At 37.6% G+C, this 27,145-nt stretch overlaps 1 protein-coding gene across 7 annotated transcripts in view; it reads right to left on the bottom strand.

Moving 5' to 3' along the window:
- The window catches only part of tox (thymocyte selection-associated high mobility group box), a 271,769-nt gene that overhangs the window by 184,350 nt on the left and 60,274 nt on the right, over positions 1-27,145 (bottom strand). For 4 of the 7 annotated variants that reach the window (XM_069921430.1, XM_069921425.1, XM_069921422.1 and 1 more), the window contains exon 2: positions 18,899-18,967. The exons of the other annotated variants lie outside the window; for them this stretch is intronic. In XM_069921430.1, the coding sequence (XP_069777531.1) occupies positions 18,899-18,967 (69 nt within the window). The remainder of the gene's footprint in view (positions 1-18,898; positions 18,968-27,145) is intronic. 7 annotated transcript variants of the gene reach the window in all.

Genomic DNA, 27,145 nt, shown 5'->3' with positions numbered 1-27,145 from the left:
GTTTGTCGGTCATGGTGCAGAGACCATTCTTTTTCTCAGGATTCAGGTGTGATTTAGAAAAGAAGTGTAAATAAGAGAATCTGTAGATGCTGAAGTCAAGTCCAGTTTGCAAAAGTGCTGGAGGTACTTAGCAAGTTATGCAGCATCAACAGAAAGTATGTTTCAGGCCCAACCCCTTGCCTTGTTCAGGGGTGTCGAAAATCAGGCAGATGCCTGAATGAAAAGGTTGGGCACAGATGTTGGGGGGGGGGGGGGGGTGGTGGGGAAGAAAGAAGAGGAAGAGAAGGGGATCCAAGTACTATTATTTTTTTTAAACATTTTTACCAGCACAGGGGCACTTGATGAGGCTCTCAAATGGTACGGTAGGACCCTGACAAGTCAAAAATCTGAATTTCTTTGCATGCTTGGAATTTTTACTCCACAATGTACATGCTGTCTCCCCGACAGGATTCCAAACTACAAGTCAATGTGATTGACAATTTTGAATTTCAGCCGGATTTGCAGCATTTCAGAGCACGTTGCCTGACTAAAGCAAGTTTAATCCACAACCCCATGGAGAACGTTTGATTTCTGTTGAACCTGGTTCATGGCCAAGTAATCAGGATAGGTATAAAAGGTTGTTTTATATCCTACAGTAATTACAAGTGAAGAGAGAGAGAGAGAGAGAGAGAGAGAAAGAGAGAGAAATGAATCACCTACCCAATTCAAACACACTGAGTCACAAGGGCAGTGCATTACACATTATGTAATCAAAGAGGAACAAGTTAAAAATCATCTTTCTGATGAATGAATGGGAGAAATTGTGGATTTACACAGGATTGAACAATACCACAAGGTTCAGATAAGATCCACTTACATAACATAAATTAAGTTTTACTGAGTTCCAAGCATAACATCCCCATATATGCTCCAGTTCCATGGATGTTATGTGTTTTAAGCTACAGAAATAAAGCCCACCTCAAATAGTTAATCAATCTAGTAAAATTGTTCTGTAGGATCCCCAATTTTTCGAGAAGAATTCCAACAATCTAAATCTTCAATAAAAGCTGATAATATCCTTGGCAAAAGTAAAATGGATTTGAAAGTATCTGTCACTAAAACATTGGCATCAGTTTTCCCTGCAAAGATTCCATCATATGTTCTATTTTTAATATCAAAATTACAATGCTGGTTTACATATACTGTACATGGAATTTTTCAGGTGGCCAACATAATCTCAACATCCTTATGGTGTTACATTGATGAGAAATTTGTTTGCCTCAAGAATCACCATTGTTCAAAGTTTGAAAAAGTGTTCATTTTTTTTGCTCGTGATTTCAAGCAGAACTTGTATAATCCTTTCAGTTATTAATTTTAAAGTCCAAAGTGCAAATTCTGATAATGTTCACCTGGATCCTTATTAGTGTGGCTTAGGGCCTTAAGCAGTACCTCAAGCACAGAATGAATGTCTATAATTCTCTATACTGGGCCCTTAGTGATACATTTTAATTCATTATGTATATATATATATATATATATATATATGTTCATATTTTTAAATGGTATATTTGCCTTTATTTTGTTTTTGTCTTCATTTTGTGACGCACCCAACTCCACTCCAATTTTTACACTATTATGCACCTGGTTTTAAAGAAAGCATCTTTTGTCTTCACCCAATAATGAATTCTATTTCTTTGTCCTCTCCTTGAATGTATGTTTGCCTGGAGATCCAGCCTTACTAGGTAGTGCTAAATGCACCAGCTACTAAACTTTACTTCTACAATTTTGTTCTGCTGACTTGAATATACCAGTCAGAAATATATATTCTATGCTATCTGCTGGAGTAAGGTACTGAAGGTACAGATCATAAAATCCACCAACTCCCACAACTATCTAGACTGCAGCTTTTCTCACCCTGTCTCTTGAAAAGGTGCCATCCCTACTACCCTCCCCATTCTGCACTTTGTAAAAAGTCTGTTCTTGCATTGGGTTTAATCAATGGGATAAAAAGAACATTTATGTTTGATGTTTGCAGTGAACTCTGATTACGTACATTATGTTTTATTTAGACTGGAATTTTCAACTCAGTGTTCAGCCTTTTGGAATAAATGTATGGGTGAATTTATGAACAATGAGCAAGAGAACTCCTAAGTACTTTTGAGCCAATGAAGCGCATGAATTGATTAAAAACCACACTTAACTTCCGATCAATTTGTGCTTCTTAGACTCATTCTACACAGATTTCTTCCATCATCTCATTCTTTCCTGTCTCTGTTAACTATCCTCTTGTCTTTTATTTCCATCTCCTCTTCCAATTACATTTGCTTTATGTGCCTTTTACTTTTCAAAACATGTTCCTTATTTTTCTCATCCTTGTGCTTCTATCCTGACCAAAGATGGGAAATTTACAATTTCATGCATTAGCCTAGAAATTGGATCCATAAGTACACATTTCAATTTGACCCAGGTCAATCGTAGCTGGGTGATATCAGAAAAAGGCCCAAGAACCTCCATTGTGGTTAACATATTTTTGCCGCCGAATTTGGATGGAATGGAAACATTTGCCAAACGCTCACAGGATCTTGCAAGGGTTGGCATCAAAGTGCATTTAAATCGGTCTGAACAATGTCTTGCATACAGCATCCACCTGTCTCAGTTTTCAATGGTCAATATTATGGAAAACATATTAGTGATAGTCCCTTTACTGGTCACAGCCTTTCTGTGCAAATCACAGACACATGTTGCAGTCATTGGACCCTTAATTAGCCATTTTGCAGAGAATTGGAGCCACATACAGCACAAAAGAGGATAAAGGCGGACTATCACGTGGGGTGTGGGGTGGGGGGAGGGGGCACCCAGCCACATGAGAGAGCTGTGTCCAACTCATTCGTTTACCTTCATCTCCAAGGGCAGCCTTTACCACAGCTGTTCTGTGGCTGCCATTGGGAAAAGTATGACTTTTCAGTGGCCTTCACAGCCACTAAGTGGTAGTTCTGAGCTCTTTAAACAGTTCCTGATGGGATCCATGCTTTAGTAAGCAATTTGTGCGCTTCTTTTAATATGTTTTATCTGTCTTCACATGAATAGTTTTCACTTGGAGCCCCTGCCTACCTAAAGTATTTAAGAAGCACATCTGTGTTAAACTTATTTATAATTAATGTGTTCATTTGAAAACTACCACGTGCTGAAGTCTAGGCAAGCAAATCTTGCTCCAATATTAATGATTTTTTGGATCAGTCGGGTGATCACCAAGAACCAAAGATACCAACTGAAAAACCTATTGGATGGTTTTCTAGTAGATGATAAAACTGGAATGGCAAGTAGCAACAGCTGAAAACATAACCGCAGTTTTCTAGATGACAGCTATATTGTGCTCCAAGCAGCATCAGAGTAAGGAGGCTTGGTGCTGGAAACAAGCGATTAACTCACCATTACAGCAGTGTTAAAGATGACTACTGTTCTTAGTGCCATTTCTCACTACTCGATCAAATGTTTATTTCAAAAGACCATTCAAAACAGACAAGAGGTTGATGGTCCAAACATACTCTTAGTGTATATGTACGAAAAGGAAATTTGAACCTAACTGGCAGTTCAACCGAGCATTGTTAGATCCTGTATTCTCTTCACACCTGCATCAGGGCTGGGACTAATCTTCTACCATAACTGTGAACATAATGGTTTGCAGTAAAATAAATGCAAGTGATGTTTCTAATGGGTGCAAAATTTGAATAAATGATCCAGTTCAGGTCCAAAGTGCCTCCCAGTGCTGGCATGCGTACTTGTACAATTCCTCTTGCTGGATACAGTCAAGTTTTCGATGCCAGCATGCAGGCTCATTGCAAGTAGCAGAATAGATGCATCATAAGATCTATCAGTGTCCAATGCAAATTTATTACCAGCATTGCCATTTTTCAGCTCAATTATCCAACAAATGTTTTATCATATACAACCTAACATGCATTCAGCAGTAGGAATGAAACCCCCTCCCAAAACCTACCTTTTAAAGGGGTCATGAACTATTTTTTCAGATAAACTGCTGATTAATTTTAATGTGCTTATGCACGATTATTCAAGTATTCAGTGCTTTCTACAATTCTTTAAATCAGCTAATGTCTAAGCAATTGGTTTGAAATTTCAGCAAGATTTTGTCTAGAATTGAAGATTATTGTGCAAATTAATTACTGACACAAAGAGACCAGTTGATATTTCCCTAGTGGAGTTAACAGTGTCAGTAGCCAAGCTGGAAGTTCCAAATATGAGCAAAATGAAAACAAAGCTGCTGGAGAAACTCAGCAGGTCAGGCACATGGATGGTTGAGGTTTCAGGTCAAGACCATGCATCAGAACTGAGAATGAAAGGGGGAGATCATCAAAATAAAGATGGGAAGGCTGGACAAATATGCCTGAAGTTTCCTCCCCTCTTCATCTCTCCTCTTTCAACCCAAACCATGATCATCCCTTAGCATCCACAGATGCTGCCTGGCCTACTGATTTTCTTCACCAGCTCCAGCAGTTTTTTGGCTCCAGATACCAGCATCTGGAGTCTCTTGTGTCTCCAGTTCCAAATGTGAAACTGGCCAACAAAGTTTCATCAATATTTTATTCCACCAGTGCTTAACCAGTTTGCAGGTTTGGGATCTAATAATAAAAGGGTACTCGGGTAAAGCTCTGATGAACGGAGAGGGGTGAGGTATAACATGCCTAGCTACCTTCAGCTAAACCAGAAACTTCATGTTCTGAGGGAAATTAGATACATGAACACTTTAATCTTCTAACACTTTTTTGATCATATATTTCATATGACACAGGAGGCCACTCAGCTCATCATATTTATGTTAGTTCTCAGTATTCTCACCAGCCCCATTACCCCTGACAATCTCTTGTGTTTTCACTGTGATATCTCTTAGTTACATCATTCTCAGCAATAGTCATGCTAATAATAGCTGGAACCTTTTTCTCTATGGAGGTTAGATGATGCAGAAAATATAGCGTCTTACCATGGGGCTTTGCTGACTCCTGCTGTGCTCCTCCTTACCTAATGGGATAGTGGGAAGTGTGACCATGGGGCATGCAATAGTGCAACATGGTTGAGGACAGTTGCATCCATCAAAACAGTCTTGATAGCAAAGAGATTATTGGTAGATGAATGAAGAAGTGATTGAAAGTTTAGCAAGTTTGCATTGAGGTTCATGGACTGGACTTCTGACACTGGCTGTCAAGATTATCTAGTTATCTTAAAATATATGGAGGTCTCCTGAATTCATCCTCCACTTCTGATGGAGTACATTTTTGTTCCTCTCCATTTCACTCACTAAAATCTTATCAGCATCAGGAATTTTGAAGCTGACTCCTTGCCTTGAATAATGTTACATTCTACATCGGAATGAGTTTCACCCATTCCACCCCCTCTTCCAGCTGTAGTGCATCTTAGAACATAGAAATCTACAGCACAGTACAGGCCACCACTCTCTGGGTGAAAAACATACCTCTTACATCCCCTCTATACTTACTCCCAAGCATTTTAAATCTATGCCCTCTTGAGTGTATTTCAGACCTGGGAAAAAGTCTCTGGCCATCCACACAATCAATGCCTCTCGGCATCTTATGCACATCATTCAGGTCCCCCCTCATCTTCTGTCACTCTAAGGAGAAAATACAAAGTTCTCAACCTATGCTCATAAAGCATGCTCTCCAATCCAGGTAGCCTCCTTGTAAAGGGGAACAACATTTTCAATCCTCCCATCCTCTGGTATTTATTCTATCCCCAGTAATGATAATTGGCAGTGGCTCAGCAATCTCCTCCCTCACTTCCCCCAGTAGCCTTGAGTAAATTTTGTCTGATCCTGGCGACTTATCTAACTTCATGCTGTTCAAAAGCTCCAACACATTCTTTTTCTTAATTTCAAAAAGCTCAATCATTTCAGTCCAGTTTCAACCATCCTCACAATTGCCAAGATCTTTTTCTCTGGTGAATAATGAAGCAAAGTATCCATTAAGGACCTCCGTTACCTCCTGTGATTTGGTGCACATATTTCTATTACCATCCAATTGGCCCTACCTTCACAAGATTCATCCTTTTATTCTTCAAATTCTTGTAGAATGCCTTGGGGTTTTCCTTAATCTTGCTTGCCAAGTCCTTCTCATGCCCATTCTAGCTCTTCTAAGTCATTTTGTAAGCTTTTTCCTGGCAATCTTATTTCTCTAGAGCTCTATCAGTTCCCATTGATGTCAACCTCTCATGAGCTTTTCTTTTTTTTTAAACTTAGATTTTCTACAATCCTTATACACCATGGTTCTCTCACATTTCCATTCTTTTCCTGCCTCAATGGAATATACTTATACAGAGCGGCATGCAAATGTTTCCTGTATTTGCCACATTTTTGCCCTACATTTCCCAAAGTATATTTGCTTTCAATTTATGCTCACAAGTTCCTGCCTAATAGCATCATAAGCCCTTTTACACAGCCACTTCATGGTGGGTATATTGCACCTTTATTGGGCCACACCTGTCTGTGTAAAAGTTACAAACACAGAAAGGGGTGGTGGGGGGGTTGGGGGTGGAGGTGGGTGCCATTGTAGCCTTTAAACCAGCAGCCCAGGTAGTCACAGTGCCAAATCGACATTTGCATCAAAAAGGAGAGCTGACATGCTGGAACCAGGACATGAAAGGATGTGCATGTGCCGTATTTGATGGGATACAAGACCCATGGGCCTGTAAGTTCCCCCCCCCCCACCCCATTTCAGCAGGAATATTAAGAATTTTTTTTAGTGTATTTACAGGTGAGCATTTAAAACTTGGACAAAACGTGCAACCACGACAATAGGAAAAATCTTTTTTTAACAATAATACTGCTGTAATTTACAAGAGAAACAAAAGCAGCTCAGCTATTGCAGAAAACATCTTATAAAAACAAACTGCCGCTGCCAGTCCCCGTGCTGGTCCTGCTGCCCTGCTCTCTCCCAGCGGCCCCCTGCCCCGCTCTTTCCCGGCAGCCCCATCAGTTCCCATGTTGGTTCCTTTGCTCTTCTCTCTCCCGGGTGGGGAGGGGGAGTGGACGGTGGGACCAGTGCGGGGATTGACGGTGGGACCAGTGCGGGGATTGACGGTGGGACCAGTGCGGGGATTGACGGTGGGACCAGTGCGGGGATTGACGGTGGGACCAGTGCGGGGATTGACGGTGGGACCAGTGCGGGGATTGACGGTGGGACCAGTGCGGGGATTGACGGTGGGACCAGTGCGGGGATTGACGGTGGGACCAGTGCGGGGATTGACGGTGGGACCAGTGCGGGGATTGACGGTGGGACCAGTGCGGGGATTGACGGTGGGACCAGTGCGGGGATTGACGGTGGGACCAGTGCGGGGATTGACGGTGGGACCAGTGCGGGGATTGACGGTGGGACCAGTGCGGGGATTGACGGTGGGACCAGTGCGGGGATTGACGGTGGGACCAGTGCGGGGATTGACGGTGGGACCAGTGCGGGGATTGACGGTGGGACCAGTGCGGGGATTGACGGTGGGACCAGTGCGGGGATTGACGGTGGGACCAGTGCGGGGATTGACGGTGGGACCAGTGCGGGGATTGACGGTGGGACCAGTGCGGGGATTGACGGTGGGACCAGTGCGGGGATTGACGGTGGGACCAGTGCGGGGATTGACGGTGGGACCAGTGCGGGGATTGACGGTGGGACCAGTGCGGGGATTGACGGTGGGACCAGTGCGGGGATTGACGGTGGGACCAGTGCGGGGATTGACAGCGGTCCACCAGGAGAATTTTCTGACAGCCAATCACCAACTCACACACTGATCCCACTGTCCTGCTCCCCCGACAGCCCACTACCAGCCCCCAATAATAGCGTTGATGCTAGTGAGCCATGCAGCGACAATGACGACTGTTGGCATTACTCACCATTATCACCCTAATTTCAACTTCACATAGAAGACCCGGGTATATTTTTCAGCCATTTTTGGGAAAAATAGTGGTTCTGATATGCTGTCAAATACAGTATGTTACACTTAACACTAGACACCATCACTGTTGTATTACATGTCTAGTCTCTTTTGCACCCGGAATGCCAGCTTGCTGTATAAAATGACACACTGGCCCAGCATTTTGCTGGCTTTGTTTGGTTCAGTGTAAACAAGCAAAGCCGTCTTAATAATGGGTCTTCTTTATGGCAGTATTGTGGGATCTTTGTATAAAAAGGGCTATACTTTTCCCTACCCCAATTAAATGTTTTCCCAAAATATCTATTCCTGTCCTTCTCCAGTATTATGGTAAAGGAGAGGGAGTGGTGATCACTTTCTCTGAAATATTCATCCACTGAGAGATCTCACACCTGACCTGGTTTATTTCCCAATACCAGTCAAATATAATTTCTCCTCTTATTGGCCCACGTTCCTGACACATCTAATAAAATCCACTCTATCCAAACCCTTCACTGTAAGATTGGGCTAATCAATAATAAGATAGCTAAAAATTACCCATCACTATACCTTTTGCACTTTCCTAGAATCTGCCTCCTTATCTACTCCTCAATGTCTATGTTACTATAGGGGAGGGTTTATAAAGTACACCCAGTAGGTGTATTTTATAGACCCTGTTCCTGACTTCAACCCACACTTATTAGACAATCCCTCCATTACTTGCCCTTTTCTGCAGTCATGATACTATCTCTGATGAACAATATCACTCCCCACCTCTAATACCTCCCTCCTTGTCGTTATTAAAACATCAAAAGTTCAGTACATTCTGCCGCCATTCTGGCCCCCGAGGCAGCCAAGTGTTTGTAATGGGGCATCATCATAGTTCCACATATTGACCCATACCCTGAGTTTATCTGCTCTATTTCTAATCATCTTGCATTAAAGTACACACATTTCAACCCATCCAACTTACTACATTTAAGTTCCAGCCACTGCCTGCTCTTCCTCACACAATAGGTTTCTCCAAAACATATTATTTACCATTTCACCACCTGCTCCATCATCTGATCTAACACTCCGGTTCCCAATACCCTCCCTAGCTAGTTTAAACCCTCCCCAAAAATTCTAGCAAACCCTTCTCCAATTTGGGTGCAATCATCCTTTTTATTATTATTATTTTTTTTAATTGGTCATACCTTCCCCAGGGGAGATCCCAATGATCCACAAACCTGAAACACTGCCCACTGCACCAACTCCTCAGCCATGTATTCATCTGCCATCACATCCTATTCTTCCTCTCACCGATGCATGGCATAGGGAGAAATGCAGAGATTACACCATGCCACCTAATTACACCCAAATGGCCTACAACCCCCGGCACATTTTGAATGTTTTGAACAGTTGAGAAAAAATGATTTTTGTTGCTTTTTGTCTTTTGAGAACATAAGAAACGGGAGCAGAAGTAGGTCATCTGACCCATTAAACCTGCTTCACCATAAATAAGATCATGGTTGATCTGGCCATGAACTCAGCTCTATCTACCTGATTTTTCCACATAATCCCTAATTCCCCTACTGTACAAACATCTATCTAACTATGGTCCCTTTTACACAGCCTCTTCGTTCTGGGATATTTGCGGCTTTATTACTCCACACCTTTGGGTGGGGGGGGGGTGGGGGGGGGGTGGGGAGTCATTCCAGTTCCAACTTTTATGCTGCAGAAGAGGAAACAACAGGTGCTGGAGCTGCATCTGTGTAAAAAGGGAAATCCAGCATCCTGGGGCCATGAAAGGGAAGGATGTGTATGTGTACTGTAAAATTTTTTTAGTGTATTTATTGGTGAGTATTTAAATCTTGGACAAAATATGCAAGTAGGACAACAGGAAAATTCTTTTTAGTAATAATATCACAGTCCCGCTCTCTCCCTGACACCTGTTCTTTCTCAGGGGTGGGGGTGTCTCCCGACAGCCCACCGCTAGCCCCCACACTGATCCCGCCATCCCGGTCCCAGCTGTCTCTAGTCACCTTGTGCTGTGAGCAAGCTGGTCTGTGGGTTTGTCCTCAGTTTGAACAATCTGAAGCCTACCGCCCCATTTCCTTCCCTTCCCCCGTTGACAGCCGGCCAAACGATAGATAGCAGTGATTAGTAAGAGATTACTTAAGGTATGAAATCCACTGCTATAGATCAAAACACAGTAGATTTTACCACACTTTTTAAAAATAAATTGTGTGCGTATGTTCCCCACACACTTTTATAAATTGTGCATGTGTGTTAATTCCCACTACGATTTTCCCACACTCTTCTATAAATTGTTGAGTGTTAATAACATTTGATGGCAAACCCTTGTATCCAGACTGGTCTCTCTCGAACCTGACACATTCTCAACACTACAATGACCAGTGAGGGACCAACAGCAAGCCACCAGGAAAGTCTCCCGACAGCCCGTCACCAGGCCTCAGTGATAGATAGTGGTGCTGCTATTGAACCACACAGCGACAATGATCATCGTTGGCATTACTTACCATTATCACCCTAATTTCAACTTTACATACAAGACTAGGGGTGGGTAAAATTACACACTGACCTGGCATTATGCTAGCTTTGTTTAGTTCAGTGTAATGACCAAAGCTGGCTTAATGACAGGTCTTCTTTACAGCAATATTGCAGGATTTCTATGTAAAAAGCATATACGTCTTAAATATATTTAATGAGACAGCCTTTACTGCATTCTTGGGCAAAGAATTCCACAGATTCACCACTCTCTAGGAAAAGCAGTTCCTCTCATCTCTGTCCTAAATCTACTGCCCAGCAGCTTGAAGCTGTATCCCCTAGTTCTATGCTCAACTAAATATGGAAATAACTTCCCAGCCTTTATCTTTTCTTTTATATTTGTATGTTTCTATACAATTCCTTCTCATTCTTGTTTTGTTATTGCCCTTAATTTAGAGCAGGATCTTTCAAGAATTTTCAACTAGAATTGTCTGTCTTAATCAGATATGTTCATTGGTGCTCATCTGTCAAGATTACTTAAGAGATGAGAAATAATTTTGAAATGTGAATTTATTTCCTTTTACTTTCACTTATCAAAAAGCCACCCTTTTCTACATATAGTCTGCACGCGTTTCAGTTGAGAATTATAACCTTCAACAGAAACCATATATTCAGCTTAACAATTTTTTGATTCTATTAATAACCAAAGCAGCTCGGAATAAAGATAACATGCCACATGGAAGTACCAATCCCACAAATCTTAGGATGTTCCATTATCAACCAGCTGCAGCTGAAATTCCAATCCAGGCAGCCACACTGACAAAATGCATGCTGTCCATTCCTTAAATATATATTGTGGGACCATTTGTTTTTATAAATGTAACATGCAGTGAAATCTGTTCCTGAAAATTTATAGGACATTTAATAGATTCCAAACTCTAACTGATTGCTGTTATGTAAATAGATTGCTTGATGGTTGAAAAGTATGCAATTTGCAGTTTGAAAATAATTTAACAGAAGAGCTTTGCGTATAGAAATCTTACATCAGTTAAAGTTTTAGGATTTGCAACTCATTTTTTATTTCCATTTACAGATATTTAATTGATATAATGAAATTTCAGTAGACAGTAATGGAAGTTTATTAAATTCAAGTGTTCCCTAGGGGAAACTCAACAATCTCGTGGATTACAAAACCACTCTCAGTAAAACAAGAATATTAGAGTCATTCAATTGCCATTACTGCTTTATTTTATTTTCTTGGTGTCCATTTTCTAAATAATAAAGAACTCTGTATAAATAAAGTACAATAAAAGATCCATTCTAATGGTAATTTGGATTGAGGTAGTATGCATACCATTCCAAGTTTCTAAAGGGGCCCATTTTAGGGGCTTTCAAAAAAAGCCTGGAGCTTAACATCTCATCTACTTTTAAGTCAAGCATAGTATTTACAGTGAATAAGTGTGTATTCACACGATTATAGAAAATATACTACTCTATAGTTCTAATTTTCAATGTTTTGTTCTTCCATTTTCTATAAAATTAAATGATTATTCGCACTGAAAATCTCTGACACCCTTTTTATGAACTATTTGCTCAGAGATCAACATTTAGCAGTTATATTTGAACTAATGCAGCTAACACAAAAATGGTCAGCACCCTATATTGTAAAACAACCGAAATACAACTACTGTATTAATCTGGATCAGCTTTTATGAAAGTTTTGCTCTCTGCTTTCACTCTTTCCCTCCATACTAAATGGAAATTATGTGGTACCTTTTCTATGATCACTGGCAGATACTACCATAGTAACAGAATATACTGTACAGTACACTGTCAAGTGCTTTCGAAAGATCATTTCTTTCTTTCCTTTGCATCAACAGTAAATATTTATTTTGTCAACATTGCAACTATTTTTTTTACATTGTGGCTTTAAACTGCATGTTTGGGAACGTAAAGAGCATTTAGTGGTTGGTGTGAGAACCATTGCAGATTGTTTGAGTTTCACTGCATATTGCTAGAGCCAATATTTTTTTAAAAAAAGGGTAGAATATTTATTTATAAATATAAAAGAAAAGATAATGCCTTCACTTTCTATCACCCTCCCCCATCATCCATCCCCCAATTCCGCGGTGGAGAAACATCCATATTGGAATTGTATTTAAAAGGAATTAAATCAATCTGAAAAATAAACTGCTCTATGTGTCTTGTAACATAGTTTTTCTAGTTTTAAAGTCAATTGTGACAGATGAAAGCCTACTATTTTTATCAGAACAGCACAAGATCTCTAACGATCAATGGACTATTTCGACCTCGTTCTGCACATTGTTATAATGCATCTACATTCTAGAGATCAAGCTTTTTATAGGAATTATAATGAATGTTATAGGACAAACGATATCCTATTAAATGTTATAGATATACCATTTTCCCTTTTTTAATAAAATATGCATTATTCAAGAAGGAATTGCATAATAGTTGCATGAAATTTTTTTTAAATTCCAAACATACGGTTGATCATGTTTTTTGGATTATAGATTGGAGATATGATAAATTAATTGTCTGAATGAGTCTTAGAAACAGATTCAAAATGGAACTAAATAACTATTCAAAGAGAAAATATTTGCTAAACTACAGGGACATAGCTAAGCATGTGTCTTGCTGAATAGTTCATACAAAAAACAGGGATGGGGTCGATGAGACAAATGGCCTGCTTCTGGGTTGCAATAATTCTTTAAATCCTGTCATTATTCTGCATTGAAAACATTCTTACTTTATTTTAATCTAGATTGAGTCCCCCCACCCCAGATACCAGTAAAGGATTGATGTTGTTAATTATGGTTCAAGTGGCATTGCTTTCAAAAGGAAATTCTGGCTGAATTTTGTGAAGTTGCATATTATTACAAAGCTGTTTGGAAGAAATGTGAGATAGGTGCTTCAATCCAGCAGTATAGAGGGAGGCTTAAAAGTAGTAGTTGAGAACAAGAAGAGCTAAAAAGAAAGCTTGGAATAAATGCTGATGAATTTATTGAGCACAGCGAAAAAAACGGAATTTAGCACAAACTGTTTCTATAGTGTGACATCCCAGAATGAGCATATGAAAAGACCCTGCCTGGTAGGTATGTAATGAAGCAATGCCTGGAGCAGGTAAATGGTGAAACAATAGGGTAACAGATGGTATAGTGGTCAAATGAACCGAACTTTGCTGGATAACTTAGCAAGACTAGAAGGCACGTGAAACACTTAGTTTATGTCAAGTGTAAAGAAATGAAAAGGTAGAATGAAAAAGAGTAAGCAGGAAAGAATCAATGACAACAAGAAGTGGCATATGGATCTATCAATTAACTTCGGAAAGACTGATGAGAAACATAAGGAGACACTTGACCAATTACTGATATTGTATGAAATTGACCAAAGATGTAGCGACAAGTATAAGGCACTCTATGCAGCCCTCACAAAAGAGTGAAAAACATTTTAGGCGGACAAGTAAAAGCTAAGTGAGAAAGAATAATGAAGAGGAAACAGTGAGACAGAATGGAATAATTCCATGAAAATACAAACTGAAGCTGAAAGAGACAAGCTGAGCATTGCAAGAAATTTGGAGAAAGGACTGAAAAGCAACATAGCTATCAAAAGCATTGTATTGACCAAATTCATTTAGATTCTTGTTAATATGTACTTTAGAAAGAATTATAATTTTTATGGCTTGCCTATTAATGAAATAAATTGACCCTAAACTTCATTTTAATTAATCTCAAGCTGATAGAATGTCATACAGTTTGAGCTACTGCAGTTATAGCAGATCTTAAAATATTCACGAGGCAGAGTTTCACAGGGTCTCGCAACCACATCCGTTGTTCAAAGTACATTCAGATAAGCCAATCCTGTCAAACCTATATCTAAACTGTCAACATATGTTTTTGTTGGCCCACCAGAAGCTACTATTAAAATCAATCAAGCCACATTCCAGAAATTTGTAAACTCTCCTCTAAATCCTTATTTTTATTTTGTAGCCACGTAAGCATTTAATTCAAGATCACTGATTTTTCTATGACGTCTTGCATCTTTTTGTCTACAAATATGCTCAAGGGATTTCAAAAACTTCCTCTTAGACAACAAAAATTAACAAAAACAAAATAATTGATTATTTTGCTTTTTAAATACTGATTTAATTAGGCCTGCCCTGTGTTTAATTTCAAATTTGTGCAGGGCACAGTTGGTATAATCAAGGAAATGAGAAAACCACAATACTTGGGGATCTCCAGCACTGGATTGAGGAGAGTTCAAACTGCTGATTGCTATCCAGTGGCCCCTGCTGCCATTGTGCATCAGATCGGAGCTGAATTTTGTTGCCTCTTTTGGTTGAATACCCCGCTGATTCCCAACAATCAATGGATTGAAATAAGGTTATGCAGAAGCACAAAAAAGTGGCCTGCAACAAGGACCCATTGAACTCAGGAAGAATGAATGGAGGGAAGAATACGAGTTAAAAAAGGAGTAAAATGAAGACAATGCAGTACATTTAGCAAAACTTTGACACACAAAACTTAGCTTAATTAAGTTTAAATGTAAAAAGTTCAGATTTTATTTAGAATTAGTGCCATTCTCTGCTTGAACTCTCAAATGCAAATTCAAATAGTAATCGGAGGTGTTTTTCATTTCAAATACTAGCAACAGTATAAGTTTCAATAGGCAGCTACTGCAGCCAAGTAAACTAGCAAAGGTCAAAAGATCAAATTTAAAATTGAGATCACTAAATTTTCACAGCTTGATGGTTAAGTAATAAATAATGTGTTCTCATTCAGTCCTAACATTAAGTCTTTTATGTGGCCTGAAGGTACAATCTTTTGGCTGTGACTATTAAATGTAACCATAGTAACGGACACATTTATTTCTTGGATTAGTGAACCACTGAAAATATTCATGTAATAAACTAAATCAGGATTTAGCATAATCTGTTGATGGTAGGGTGAAATTTAAGAAGTTCCAATGTCCTTTAAATAGAGTAAATATTATATATCTTCATAAAGTATCCTACACCCAAATGGAAAGATCTATTAAATAACCACAGCTATTTATACAATCTATAGATGCAGTCAAACTACTGTTACACAACCACCTCAAGATTTAAAACTATTTCACATGATTTATAACAGGGTAAATCACAGTAAATAACATTAAGAAGGACAAGTCTCAACAGATTAAAAAAAAGAGATATTTCAGCATCAAGCAGGAAAGTATCTTATCCAAAAAGGAATTAACTAATATAGCAAAGGTTCAAAAATCAAATAAGGTGAGAAAAATAATGTTTAATAAAGACTGAACATTGAATTGTTGAAAAAAATTAGCTTCACATTTGAATTAAGAAAATTGTACAGTTTTAGATTGCAATCTTCTGATGCGGCAATCCTGCAATTTTTTAATAAGTAATTACTTTAAATTATAAAACTTACCATAATATAGGTATTTAATTAACCAGCACAAATTCAGATGGAAAATCGTAAGTTTCTAAATAAAAGTATGCTCCTTGTTTAATCAGGATTATTAATTTTGGAGATACTAAATTACAGCCTTTCAAGAAATATAATGTCATATTTTAAAGATATTTCCATATTACAGTAATATTTACTTTAAGTATTTATGTTAACAAGTTTTTCACTTCAAAATGGAACATGGCACAAACACATTGATTAGGAAAAGCAAACAATTAATAGATTTTATTTCATTAAACAACCCTTATTCAAACAAAATGGTTTTTGTAAGGTTAGTGCAAATGAAAAAAAATGTGAAAGATAACAAAAAGGGAAAAGCATTAAAAAAATTGTACTGCAATACTTGTGGAAACAAGTATTGTTGAATACTGGGGAATCACATGAAAATTGTTTTCTCATTGATTTCAAGATATGAAGCAAGAAATCCTATGAATTGAAACAGGTGGACAATCTGGACAACTGATGCATGCTGTAAGTAGTTCCTTCACTTCAGGTGCTGGAGTAAGAGACAAAAATGGTGTTGCCATTTCTTTCCCAAAATCTCCATTCTTAGTGAGATGTCCATGAGCCTCCTCCCCATTGGGAACTCTCTCCTTTTTCCAATTCTTTTAATATTTTGTTTCCTCCAGATCCATGCACTTCCTTGTATCTCTTTTCAGAAATATTGTGCAAATTAGAACATGCTGCATTTATTGGCAGTTTAGATGTAGAGGTTAGAAGGTTTGCATGATTTTCCTTTTGATTATTTTACAGCTCTATTCTCCTGTACAAAGATAAATGTGCAAATCTACATGTGTGTTTCTGCTTCAAAGAAAATCATCTCCTCCAAACCAATCAAAATTACAAAGAGTAGACCTGGCTGCACATTGTTTGTGCAGTCTTGCCACACACAGTTTCTCAGACATTTTGATTTCAATAGATAATAAGCAGGCCAGATCTAATTTAGCTTTAGCACAATGGATATTGATTCACAAGAAAAAAGAAGATCCATCTGCCAGATAAATATAGAACATGATCTCATTTTAACAAACATGACTGTAAACCATTTTATTCCATATGCTTGACCCAAAGCAATCAAATCAACAGATTCTTCAACTAGATAACTGGTTCAAATAAACTAAAGATAAAACTAAACTTAACTCAAATGAAGTCAAGTTTATTGTCATTTGATTGTACAAGTAAGTACAACCTGACTCTGGTCCTCGGTGCAAAACATGCAGACATACAACCAGACATGATACACATACAGACAAACAATACATATGCAAGGCAAGTATTCATCTTCATCTATATAAATAAATAAATGGCATTCAATGAATACAAAAGTCTTAGATGGTTAGTGTGAGCAATTCCTTTGGTCATTCAGCATTTTCACTGACCGTGGGAAGAAGCGGTTCCTCAACCTGGTGGTGCTGGCTCAGATACCCCCATATCTCCTTCCCTACAAGAGCAGCTGAAAGATACTGTGTGCAGGGAAGAGGTCCTCAATGATTTTGTGTGCCCTCTTCAGACAATGATCCAGATAGATCATGACGATAGGAGGGGAGGGAGACTCCAGCGATCCTCTCTGCCACTCTTATGGTGCTGTGGATTGATCTCCAATCCATTTCTCTGCAGCAACCATACCACGCTGTGATGCAGCCGAACATGGTAGAGCTCCTATAGTAGACTGATATAACGGTAGCTGGTAGCCTTGCCCTCTTCAGTCTTCTCAGGAAGTGCTGTTGCGTCTTCCTGACAAGTGAGGAGATGTTGTGTGTCCACGATAGATCACTACTTAAGTGAACGTAAAGAAAACTGATGCTCTCCACTTCCTCTACTACAGAGTTGTTGATGTGTATCAGAGGATGGTTGTTTCTGGTCCACGATCATTTCCTTCATCTTGTCCACATTGACACTTAGATTGTTACTCATGCACCATTTTTCCACTTCTCTGTAGTGCGACTTGTTGTTGTTTTTGATGAGACCATCTACTGTTGTGTCATCTGCAAACTTGATGACACTGTTGAAGCAAACTACTGACTTGTCTCTGAGAAAATAACATCCCAAAAATTGCTGGAAAATTATGCCGAGTTTGCAAGAGTGTGTAAAAACTACCAATCAACTTGTGAAGAGAATGTGATGCATCATGAATTGTGAATAGCCACACACTGTTGCATAATTGGACCTGTTCTACTTTGGCCTTGCAAAAATGGGGGGGTCACTGATGGCAGTGTTAAGGAATTGTTTGATTTTGCTATGAAAGGAAAAATCTCAAAGGAGGCACCAAGATCTGCTCTTTCACGTTATATGGAACCTGCTAATGAGGTGTTTTATGTTTCTTGCCTTACAGCCATGTGAGGAAAAACTAAAACCAGATTCTTACTCAGTCTTGACATAAACTCTACATAAACTGTTCCTGGAGATTTTTCTGACTTTTCAGTACATTTTAATCTAATTTTTCGTCCATTGTTTACTACTTTCCCAAAGCTACATTCCCAAATTTATAGATCTACCCACAAATATCCAACTGGAAATTCCTTTGAAGGATCCATATTCATCACCATGTTAATTACCCACTCTCCAGAAGTCCTTAAATCTCCACCAAGTCATCTGTGCTAGACACTTTCAAGTTTTTTTTTCATTGATTTCCCACCTCTCATCATCTATTTCCATTATTTTGATCACTGATATCTCTGACCCACCTTGTTGTATCCCACAACACAATCCCAATTTATTTTAAGATCCACTTTTTGCACATAACTTTCAATAAAATTCCAATTCTACAATACTTACATTATGTCAACAGTTTCTGTAATTTTTTTCCACCATGGTTCTTTAACCTTATTCCAAGCAATAACTTCAATGTTTTTGTCGTCTCCCCCCCTGCCCCCCCACCCCACCATGTGTCAGGATAGTCACATGTTTTCCTCCAAAGGTTTTGGGTACAGACTGGATTGCATATGGTTTAGCCATCCACTTGATATGCTACAAACTCAAACAGGCCTAACATTCCTCTGCCAATACTCAAAGCTTACCCAAGTGGGCAAATATAATCCTGGCTTCCCTTTTCCACTGCCATCTGTCCATTTTCCTGTTCCCTTCACCTTAGAGTAAAAATAATATGAAGAGTAAATAACCGATCACTGATAAGATTTACAAACTTTAATCAAAAAATAATGATCACACCCATTTCCTTTGAAGTATCAATTCAATTTCCTCAATGATTACTTTATGCTCAACTTTATCTCCTAGAATAGTAGCCCAAAAAGGGCCCCACTGACAAAAATTAATAATGACATACTTTCTGATCACATCAGACCATCTAATTTTGGTAGCTGGCATTAATTTTAAATTTATTTTAAATTTAAAGATCCATCACAGTAATATGCCCTTCCAGCTCATGCTACTCAAATACACCATGTGACCAACTGACCCATCAAACCTGGGAGGAAACTGGAACATCCAGAGGAAACCCACACGGTCATGGTGAGAATATACAAGCTCCTTACATACAGTGCTGGATTCGAACCTGTGTTACTGGTACTGTAATAGCATTGCACTAACTGCTACCTACCCCCTTCCCTCTCCATTCAGCTATCATCTCTCAGCTTTTTTTCTCTTTTACCCTCCCACCAATGTAGAACCATAAAATAATAATTATAGCACAGAAAACAAACCCTCTGGCCCTTCTAGTATGTGCCAAACAATTAGTTTGCCTAGTCCCACTGACCTGCACCTATTCCATATCCCTCCCATCCATGTACCTGTCCAAATTTCTCTTAAATGTTAAAATTGAGCCTGCATTCACCACTTCTGTTGACAGCTCCTTCCATACACCCTCCAATATCTCTATGAAGAAATTTCCCCTGAACTTCTCCCCCTTAACCCATGTTCTCTGGTTTGTATCTCACCTAACTTCAGTGTAAAAAGCCTGCATTTACTCTATCCATCCTCATCACAATAAAGTCCTAACCAGTTTAACCTTTCCCTGGAACTCAGTTCCTCAAATTCCAGCAACATCCTGGTAAATCTTCTCTGCACATTTTGATCTTTGAATCTTATTGATAACTTCCCTGCAGTTAGGAGACCAAAACTGCACACAATACTTCAAATTTGGCCTCACCAATGTCTTATACAACTTTACCATAACATTCCAACTCCTATACGCAATACTTCAATTTATGAAAGACAACATGCCAAAAGCTCTCTTTACAACCCTATCCACCTGTAATGCTACTTTCGGGGAATTATGTATCTGTACTCCCAGATCCCTCTGTTCTACCACATTCAGTGCCCTATCATTTATCATATATGTCCTTTCTTGGTTTGACCTTACAAACTGCAACACCTCACATTTGTTTGCATTAAATTCCATCTGCCATTTTTCATCCCATTTTTCCAGATGTTTGCAATCTGTCAGCAAGCTTTGAAAGCCGTCCTCGGTGTCCACCTCACCTCTTATCTTTATGTCATCTGCACCTATGACTTCTTACCAGTTAGCTGTGCTCCTACCTCTGCCCCTTCCTCCATCCTTTTCTCTCCACACCCCACCTTTTGATTCAGGCACCTGCCTGACCTTTGCTCATACCTTGACAAAGGGCTCAGGCCCGAAACATTGGTTACCCTTTACTTCCTATAGTGTTGAGATGCTGTGTGATCTGCTGAGTTTCTCCAGGACTTTTGTGTATTCCACTAAGAAAAGACTGTAATTATTTCAAAAGTGTTTGGAAGTATTTTGGAATATATGAAACGCCACTCTGTATTCATTAAAATTTGTTTTTCCAGTGTCAAAGGTGTTGTCTCAGCAATAACCATGCCATTAGAAATTCAATCATTTGCTAATATTTAACATTTTTAATGCTATTTATAATGAGAATTAATACACAGTTACTTGAAGTGGGACTTGCAACTGGCTAATTTATTATTGGGATTGGAATAATAACAGCTTCAAATTTTACCTTCCATTTACTCATCTGCAATAACAAACAGTCATTTGAAGAGTCCATTAACATAATAGGCAATTTGGAAATAACTTCTTTGCAAAGTTCTGGGTTTTTAATAACACTGAACAAAAACTATGTACAGTATAACTTAGTGAGTCACAACTGAGAGTGAGAGAAATAAATTTATGATTATTGATTTCAGTAATAAAGAGACTTCAAGGAGTAGAATTACAGATCTAAAAATAATCTGAACATTCATTTCAGAATCAACAAAACAAAAATAAATAATAATTTAAAAATTTGCTTTAAAATCTTAGGTTAGCATGAACTATTACAGCACCAATGATTCAGATTCAAATCTAGTGCAGTCTTTAAAGAGTTTGTACATTCTCCCTGCATTTGCACTTGAAGTGCCCCGGTTTCCTTCCACATTCCAAAAACATATACAGTCAGTCGATTAATTGGTCACATGGATGTATTTGGGTTGCGTGGGCTGGAAGGGCCCATTATCATCATACATCTCTAAATTAAAACTAAAATCTTTTCCTGCAATTTTCAATTTCAGCTAAGATGTTTATATTACAGTAATTTAAAAAAAAACAATCATAAATATCAAAAGGCACCAAAGAATATCTGGTTTATTTTTATGGTCTTAATGCACGAGAGTTAAAATTAGCAGGAAAAGCCTCACTCTATTTTACCTGTCTTCCAACCAACCTGGCAAAAGCTAGAGAGCTGGCAGGTTAAACAGAGCAATAGGCAGGTCCTGTTCTGATCACATCCATGGAAGACAAAGTAATTTCTTATATATTTACAATACCACTTTCACATTAGATTGAATTTGGAAACAACTTTTATTCCTTTAGTAGGCAGGATTAGCTGATTTTTTTGCACCCCTCCTAAATAATTGAAGGCCCAGGCCTATCTATTTTTAGGAGTAGGGCAACCATTTTACCTCCGTACGTGGTGGCCATTTGGATCAAAACATTAGTGGATGAAATATTATCATGGCAGATAGATTCAGTCATATTGCTGTTTTCTGGGAGGACTAATTACTTCCAAGGAAACATGCCAATCAGGAGTTAATATTACTCTCAATATTTCAAAATTGCATCATCTGAAGCCAAAGTATGATATCGTATCATAAGTTACAGACAAAACTTAGAATGTTCATGTATTTTTTCACACCATGTTAAGTCTCTATTTTAATGCAGAATCTAGATGCACACAGTGAGATGAACAAGGTATATGAATTTTTCAGGGAACATCAACTGAAGGTGAAACAAATCTGTCTCACTGAAGTGACTTTGGCTGGTCTTAGCCTCCCTTTGCTTCTGCAACAACCTGCACTCCTCAGAAGAATTTCCTTCATCAGACTTCTCTTTGGTTTTATTGGGGTCACTTGCATCCATTGGGTTACAAGTGAAAGAATAATCTAGATCTGCACTTAGCTCCAATATTATTTCAGAAAGAGGGTTAGAATTGGGAGGTAACAGTACCGCTAGACACAAGGTTGCAATCCAATGAAGAACAGACCTGCGATTAGGGGTGGGCTTAGTATTAATGCCCCATTCAGAATCAGGATGTACGTTGTGGAAATTTTCCAATGGATTCTATTATTTAATAATAGCCTATATTGCATGAGTTACGATCCTATCTTTTAAAGCCCTGAGTTCCAAGAATATTTCCAGTAGGCAAATCTTAAGATGAGTTATAATGCAGTTATAACATTGCTAAACTACATTTCCAATGCTTTCAGTCATATTTTACTCCAGTCAGTACAATGAAACTAAACAATATGCTTTGGTATTAAAAAATAATCTTCACCAGAAATCTTAAATATCTTTAAAAAGTTTAAACTCTTTGTAAAGTACCTAGCCATAAATTTAAAAGATTCTGCACCAGAACATACATTTGTCTATATCAACCGTCATAATATATTCTTAAATAAATCAGATGTTATCAACAAGTTTGAATGCAAAGCAAATGATAACAACATCATCAAGACAATATGCTCCCTGTCCTGTCTGGCTAAGGAGCAACTTTAAATAAATGGAATACATATACAGGGCAAGAGTTGATTCTTAAATTATTCACAGTTGTTATGTATAGATGTGTACGTATAGACCGCACCAGTAATGAAGTGCAGGGAGTGTTGGATGTAAACATATGATATCCAATTAAAATGCCCTTTCAGATTCTTGTGATGGTGTCAGTCAATATAAAAGCTTTACTGACAGGAGTCAATGAACCACATACACTAACCACTCAAGAACTTAAGCAGACATTGTTACTAGCAGGGGAAAATTCTATCTTTATAAGATCTAGTACCAACACCTTTCTTTTTAAACTGTTGACATGCTAGAAATTAAGAAAATATTGAAAACTTACAATAATACCCAGAAGTTCCATCTAATGTTTCTTATTCTTAATAAAATGTTAAATGTGCACTATATTCAATATTACACTTTGAGACATTGAAGCTTCAAAACAATGAAGTATTTAAGGTATAAAACTCATTAGATGTTTATGAATATTTGCAATGCTTTAATAAATATTACAGAATCCATTTCCATAATGTACTCAGTATTCTCAGTTTAGTTATTTTTCATCTTGATTGCAACTTATCTAACTCTTAGTTCTGAATAAAGAGTCAAATACTAGAGAACATTTTTCACATTTAATACAATATTTCTGTGTAATTTTACTAAGATGATGGAACTAAAATGGAAGAATTAATCTCAAATGGGCAATGTTCACACAATGTACTTATATTGTTTGAAGTAAGCTCAGTGTCTTTTATAACTTTCAGAAAGAAAGATGAACTGGGGTGGTTTGTGTGAGTGGTTAAGTCACTCCCTGTCCTCTTTCTCCACTAAATAGTAGAGATTCATAATGTTCACAAAATATTGCCCATTTTTAAGATCTATTTATCTACTGACATCGTTATAAGACATCACAAATTGACATGAAACATATAGATTCACAATGCCCAAAGACTTGACTTAATTTGGAAGCACCCTGAGATAATTCTTGGTTGTCTTCAAAGGCAAGCCTTGAGAAGTGGGTAAGAAAGTATCTGCCATTCTATTCCAATGTATTTATAATTCAAAGGCATTTCATTACTTTTTTTTGTGTGAAGTGCAGCTAAAAGCATTCTAGGGAGCAATCAAATAACAGCAGTACTACTTATTATTAATTTTCTCTTTCGGGATTAGTGTACTAGTAAAAAAATAGGAAATACATTTTCCCTTTTGGAGTCAAACAATTTTAAAAAAAGCAACAATAAACATAAACATGTCACCAGTATTAAGATCCAACAAGATGAAAGATTCAATTATTTAGCTGTAATAGCAATTTATAAGGCTTAGCTGTATGATCTCTTGAATGTTATTACAGCAAAAATAACTTTAAACTTTAATAATAGAACTTTGTATTACTTCTTGTGGTGCCTGACACTGGCCTCGCATCAAAGTAAACACTAAAGGAATAGAAAGCAAAGTATTGCAATCTGTCTGACTCAATGACTGAACGAATCTTTCAGATCCCATTAATGGGCCACAATAAAGAAAAGCATTCATTATTACGTGAAGCACTTTCTATGATGATATTTTCATCTCTATTTCTTCCAAGGTTTTTTCCACATCAATCCATGACATTTCTTCCATAAACCTTGAGTATATCATAAATCTCATAAAACTTGTATGGTGTTCTTGAACGTGTAATTACTTGGTCCTCAATTCGAGTAGAAACACTGTTCAATTTACCAACAGAAGCAGCTATATATATTTTCGGTGAAATTAAAAATAGCTTGCGCTTCCCACATTACAATAACTGCTTCCACCTTAGTATCGAGATGAACCAAGAAAATCTTCGTATATGCAAAGTGGATATTTCAGTTATTAACCATCAGTGGAAACAACCACGGTAATGTGCCGCATAGTGCGTCAAAGTACAAGAACATTCCACTTTTCTCTATAAATCAGGAAGGCAGTATATGACTGCCAATAGTGAAAAAATATACATTGCTTATGGAAATTGTGGCTTAATTCTCAGTGTGGGTTTTCAAACAATGCACCCTATAAGTTTCTACCCAAGAGTCCACCATTGTTGGAATTTATGTATTTCCAGTCTATTTTATTAGAAACAGCAATTTGATCAGCTATATCATGGGCAATATGTGAATTTCACATGTTGGTTTCCATGTTTTTCATCTTTAACAACAATAATCACATTGAAAAGAAAGTTACAGGCTGCAAAGTCCCAAGCATATGAAAAAATGTTAAAAATGTTGGATTTCTTTTTCTTTAAATATAAATCCATTTGGAGGTAGCTATTCAAAGGTACTTGTTGATCACCTTATTTTGTAAACAGTTGGAGCAGAAAGTACACAAGTACAGCCATCATTCTTAATTAAATACAGTGACATGATCTAAAAAACCTGTCTCCCTTTGTTTTAGGTTTTCTAAACGAGGTGAGCACAGATGCATCTTTAACAGTATCGACAAGTACACACTAATGAGTGTCACATATGGAGCATGGCATAGCTGATCAAACTACCATTTCTACTGCAACACAAACTGGAAAACATGAACTCCAACAGTGGACAACTCTGCTTTTTTGGCAAGAAGCCTGCAGGGTGCATTGTTTTGTTTGGAAACACATACTGAGAATTAAATTTTGATGGACTAAACTAGATGGAAGGAACAACCTTTATAAATATCATATTAAATTTAACCCAACAATACTCATGGATTCCAAAAATGTAGATTTTTCTTAATATTAGGAATTTTATATTAAATACTGAATATTTTGAAATTCAGTGCTGCCATATGGTCAAAATGTTTCTGTTCTTAAGGTTTTTTTTTCAGATTGTTCCTTGTTTGCATTTTGCATTAGCAATTCTTTCTTTTGTTGGTTCTTTTGTCTGCGCAAAATTGGCTGCATTCCAGATTCAAAGTAGACCTATTCATTTGCTGACCACATAACCAGTGCCATTCTAGTTCACATCAGCCTGAGAGCTAAGCTCCACAGAGAATAAAAGGCTCGTTTCACCACTGACGAATGGTGTATATATTTTGCTGAGTTTAAAAAAAAGGTAATACCATGTCTGAAGCTAACAATATAACTTATAATTTCTCATTCAGGAGCAGATAGCTGCCAAAATACTCATCACCTAAAAACTTCAATAGCTGTCAAAGCTATCCTCACACTAAAACAATTATCATACAAAGTGTGACCTAATAATTTATTACTTCTGTTAAAATAATGCGAGATAACTGTAGAAGGTATAAAAATATTGAATCCCTCAAATTCAAAATTAATGGGTTTACGAAGTTCAACTACAAAGCAGAATATACATGAGAAATAAAGAAATGAACTTAAATTTCCACTCAGATTGATTTCTACCAGTGCATATGCAAGGAAACTTGGACTAAATATATCTCACTGCCTTATCAGATTTAAACAGAGCTGTTATATAATGTTCAGTTTGAACATAGTCTTTGCCAAAAGTTACATGTGATTTTAAAAAAAGTTTTAATGTAATTTGGTTCAGTACAGATAAGGACTTCAGAAACTAATTTGGTTACTCTTTATTTAAAATGCTCAGATCATCATTGAAAAAAGGGTGGATGTGTTGTCAAAGTTTGATTTCTACACATCCTTAACATATGACATGACTGAGAACAACATTTTCATGAGTAATGCAATTAAGAATGGATTTACAATAAATAAAAACTAACTGGACATTTAAAGGTACAATAAACAGATGAAGAAATATTCTTAGTCAATACAAATAAAATGCATGTTAAAATAAGCTGCAACATTCAGGATTAAATTGTACAGTACTTGTACTAATTCCACAGCAAAGTTTTACCATTTTTGTTCATTTTAATGATTTGACAGTCCACAGTTCATAAAATGTAAACATGTTTGTAGGATTTCCTCCTTTCGTGGTTTACTTTTTTAAAAAAAAAGTTGCTCTTGCCTTCTGTTTACTAAGAACTATCTAAAGTGATGCCAGAAATACTTAGGTTTCTGGGGTGGTAATACGTTATTTAGAGCTAGATTAGTTTGTTAAGTGTTCTGAGGGTCACTTTGAGTCTGACCTCTTCTGTGTGTATCAGTCAGGCAATGATGTATCATTAACGCATAGCAGCTGTATCCCAATTGATGCCATGAGCATAACAGCTTTTTATAGCCATCAAGGGAGTGTAGATTGGGTTCTTTTATTAACCACTAAATCTGATTTTTACATTGCGTGATCTACAAGTTTTCTAAATAGCCCATTTGTTTAAATGTTAATGTTTTTTTGAAAAGTCAATACATGCTGATACT

This window comes from Narcine bancroftii, chromosome 2 (assembly GCF_036971445.1).
Source record: "Narcine bancroftii isolate sNarBan1 chromosome 2, sNarBan1.hap1, whole genome shotgun sequence".
Taxonomy (NCBI): domain Eukaryota; kingdom Metazoa; phylum Chordata; class Chondrichthyes; order Torpediniformes; family Narcinidae; genus Narcine; species Narcine bancroftii.
Note: the sequence above shows the minus strand (reverse complement) of the source record. Positions and strands in the feature narration are given on the sequence as shown.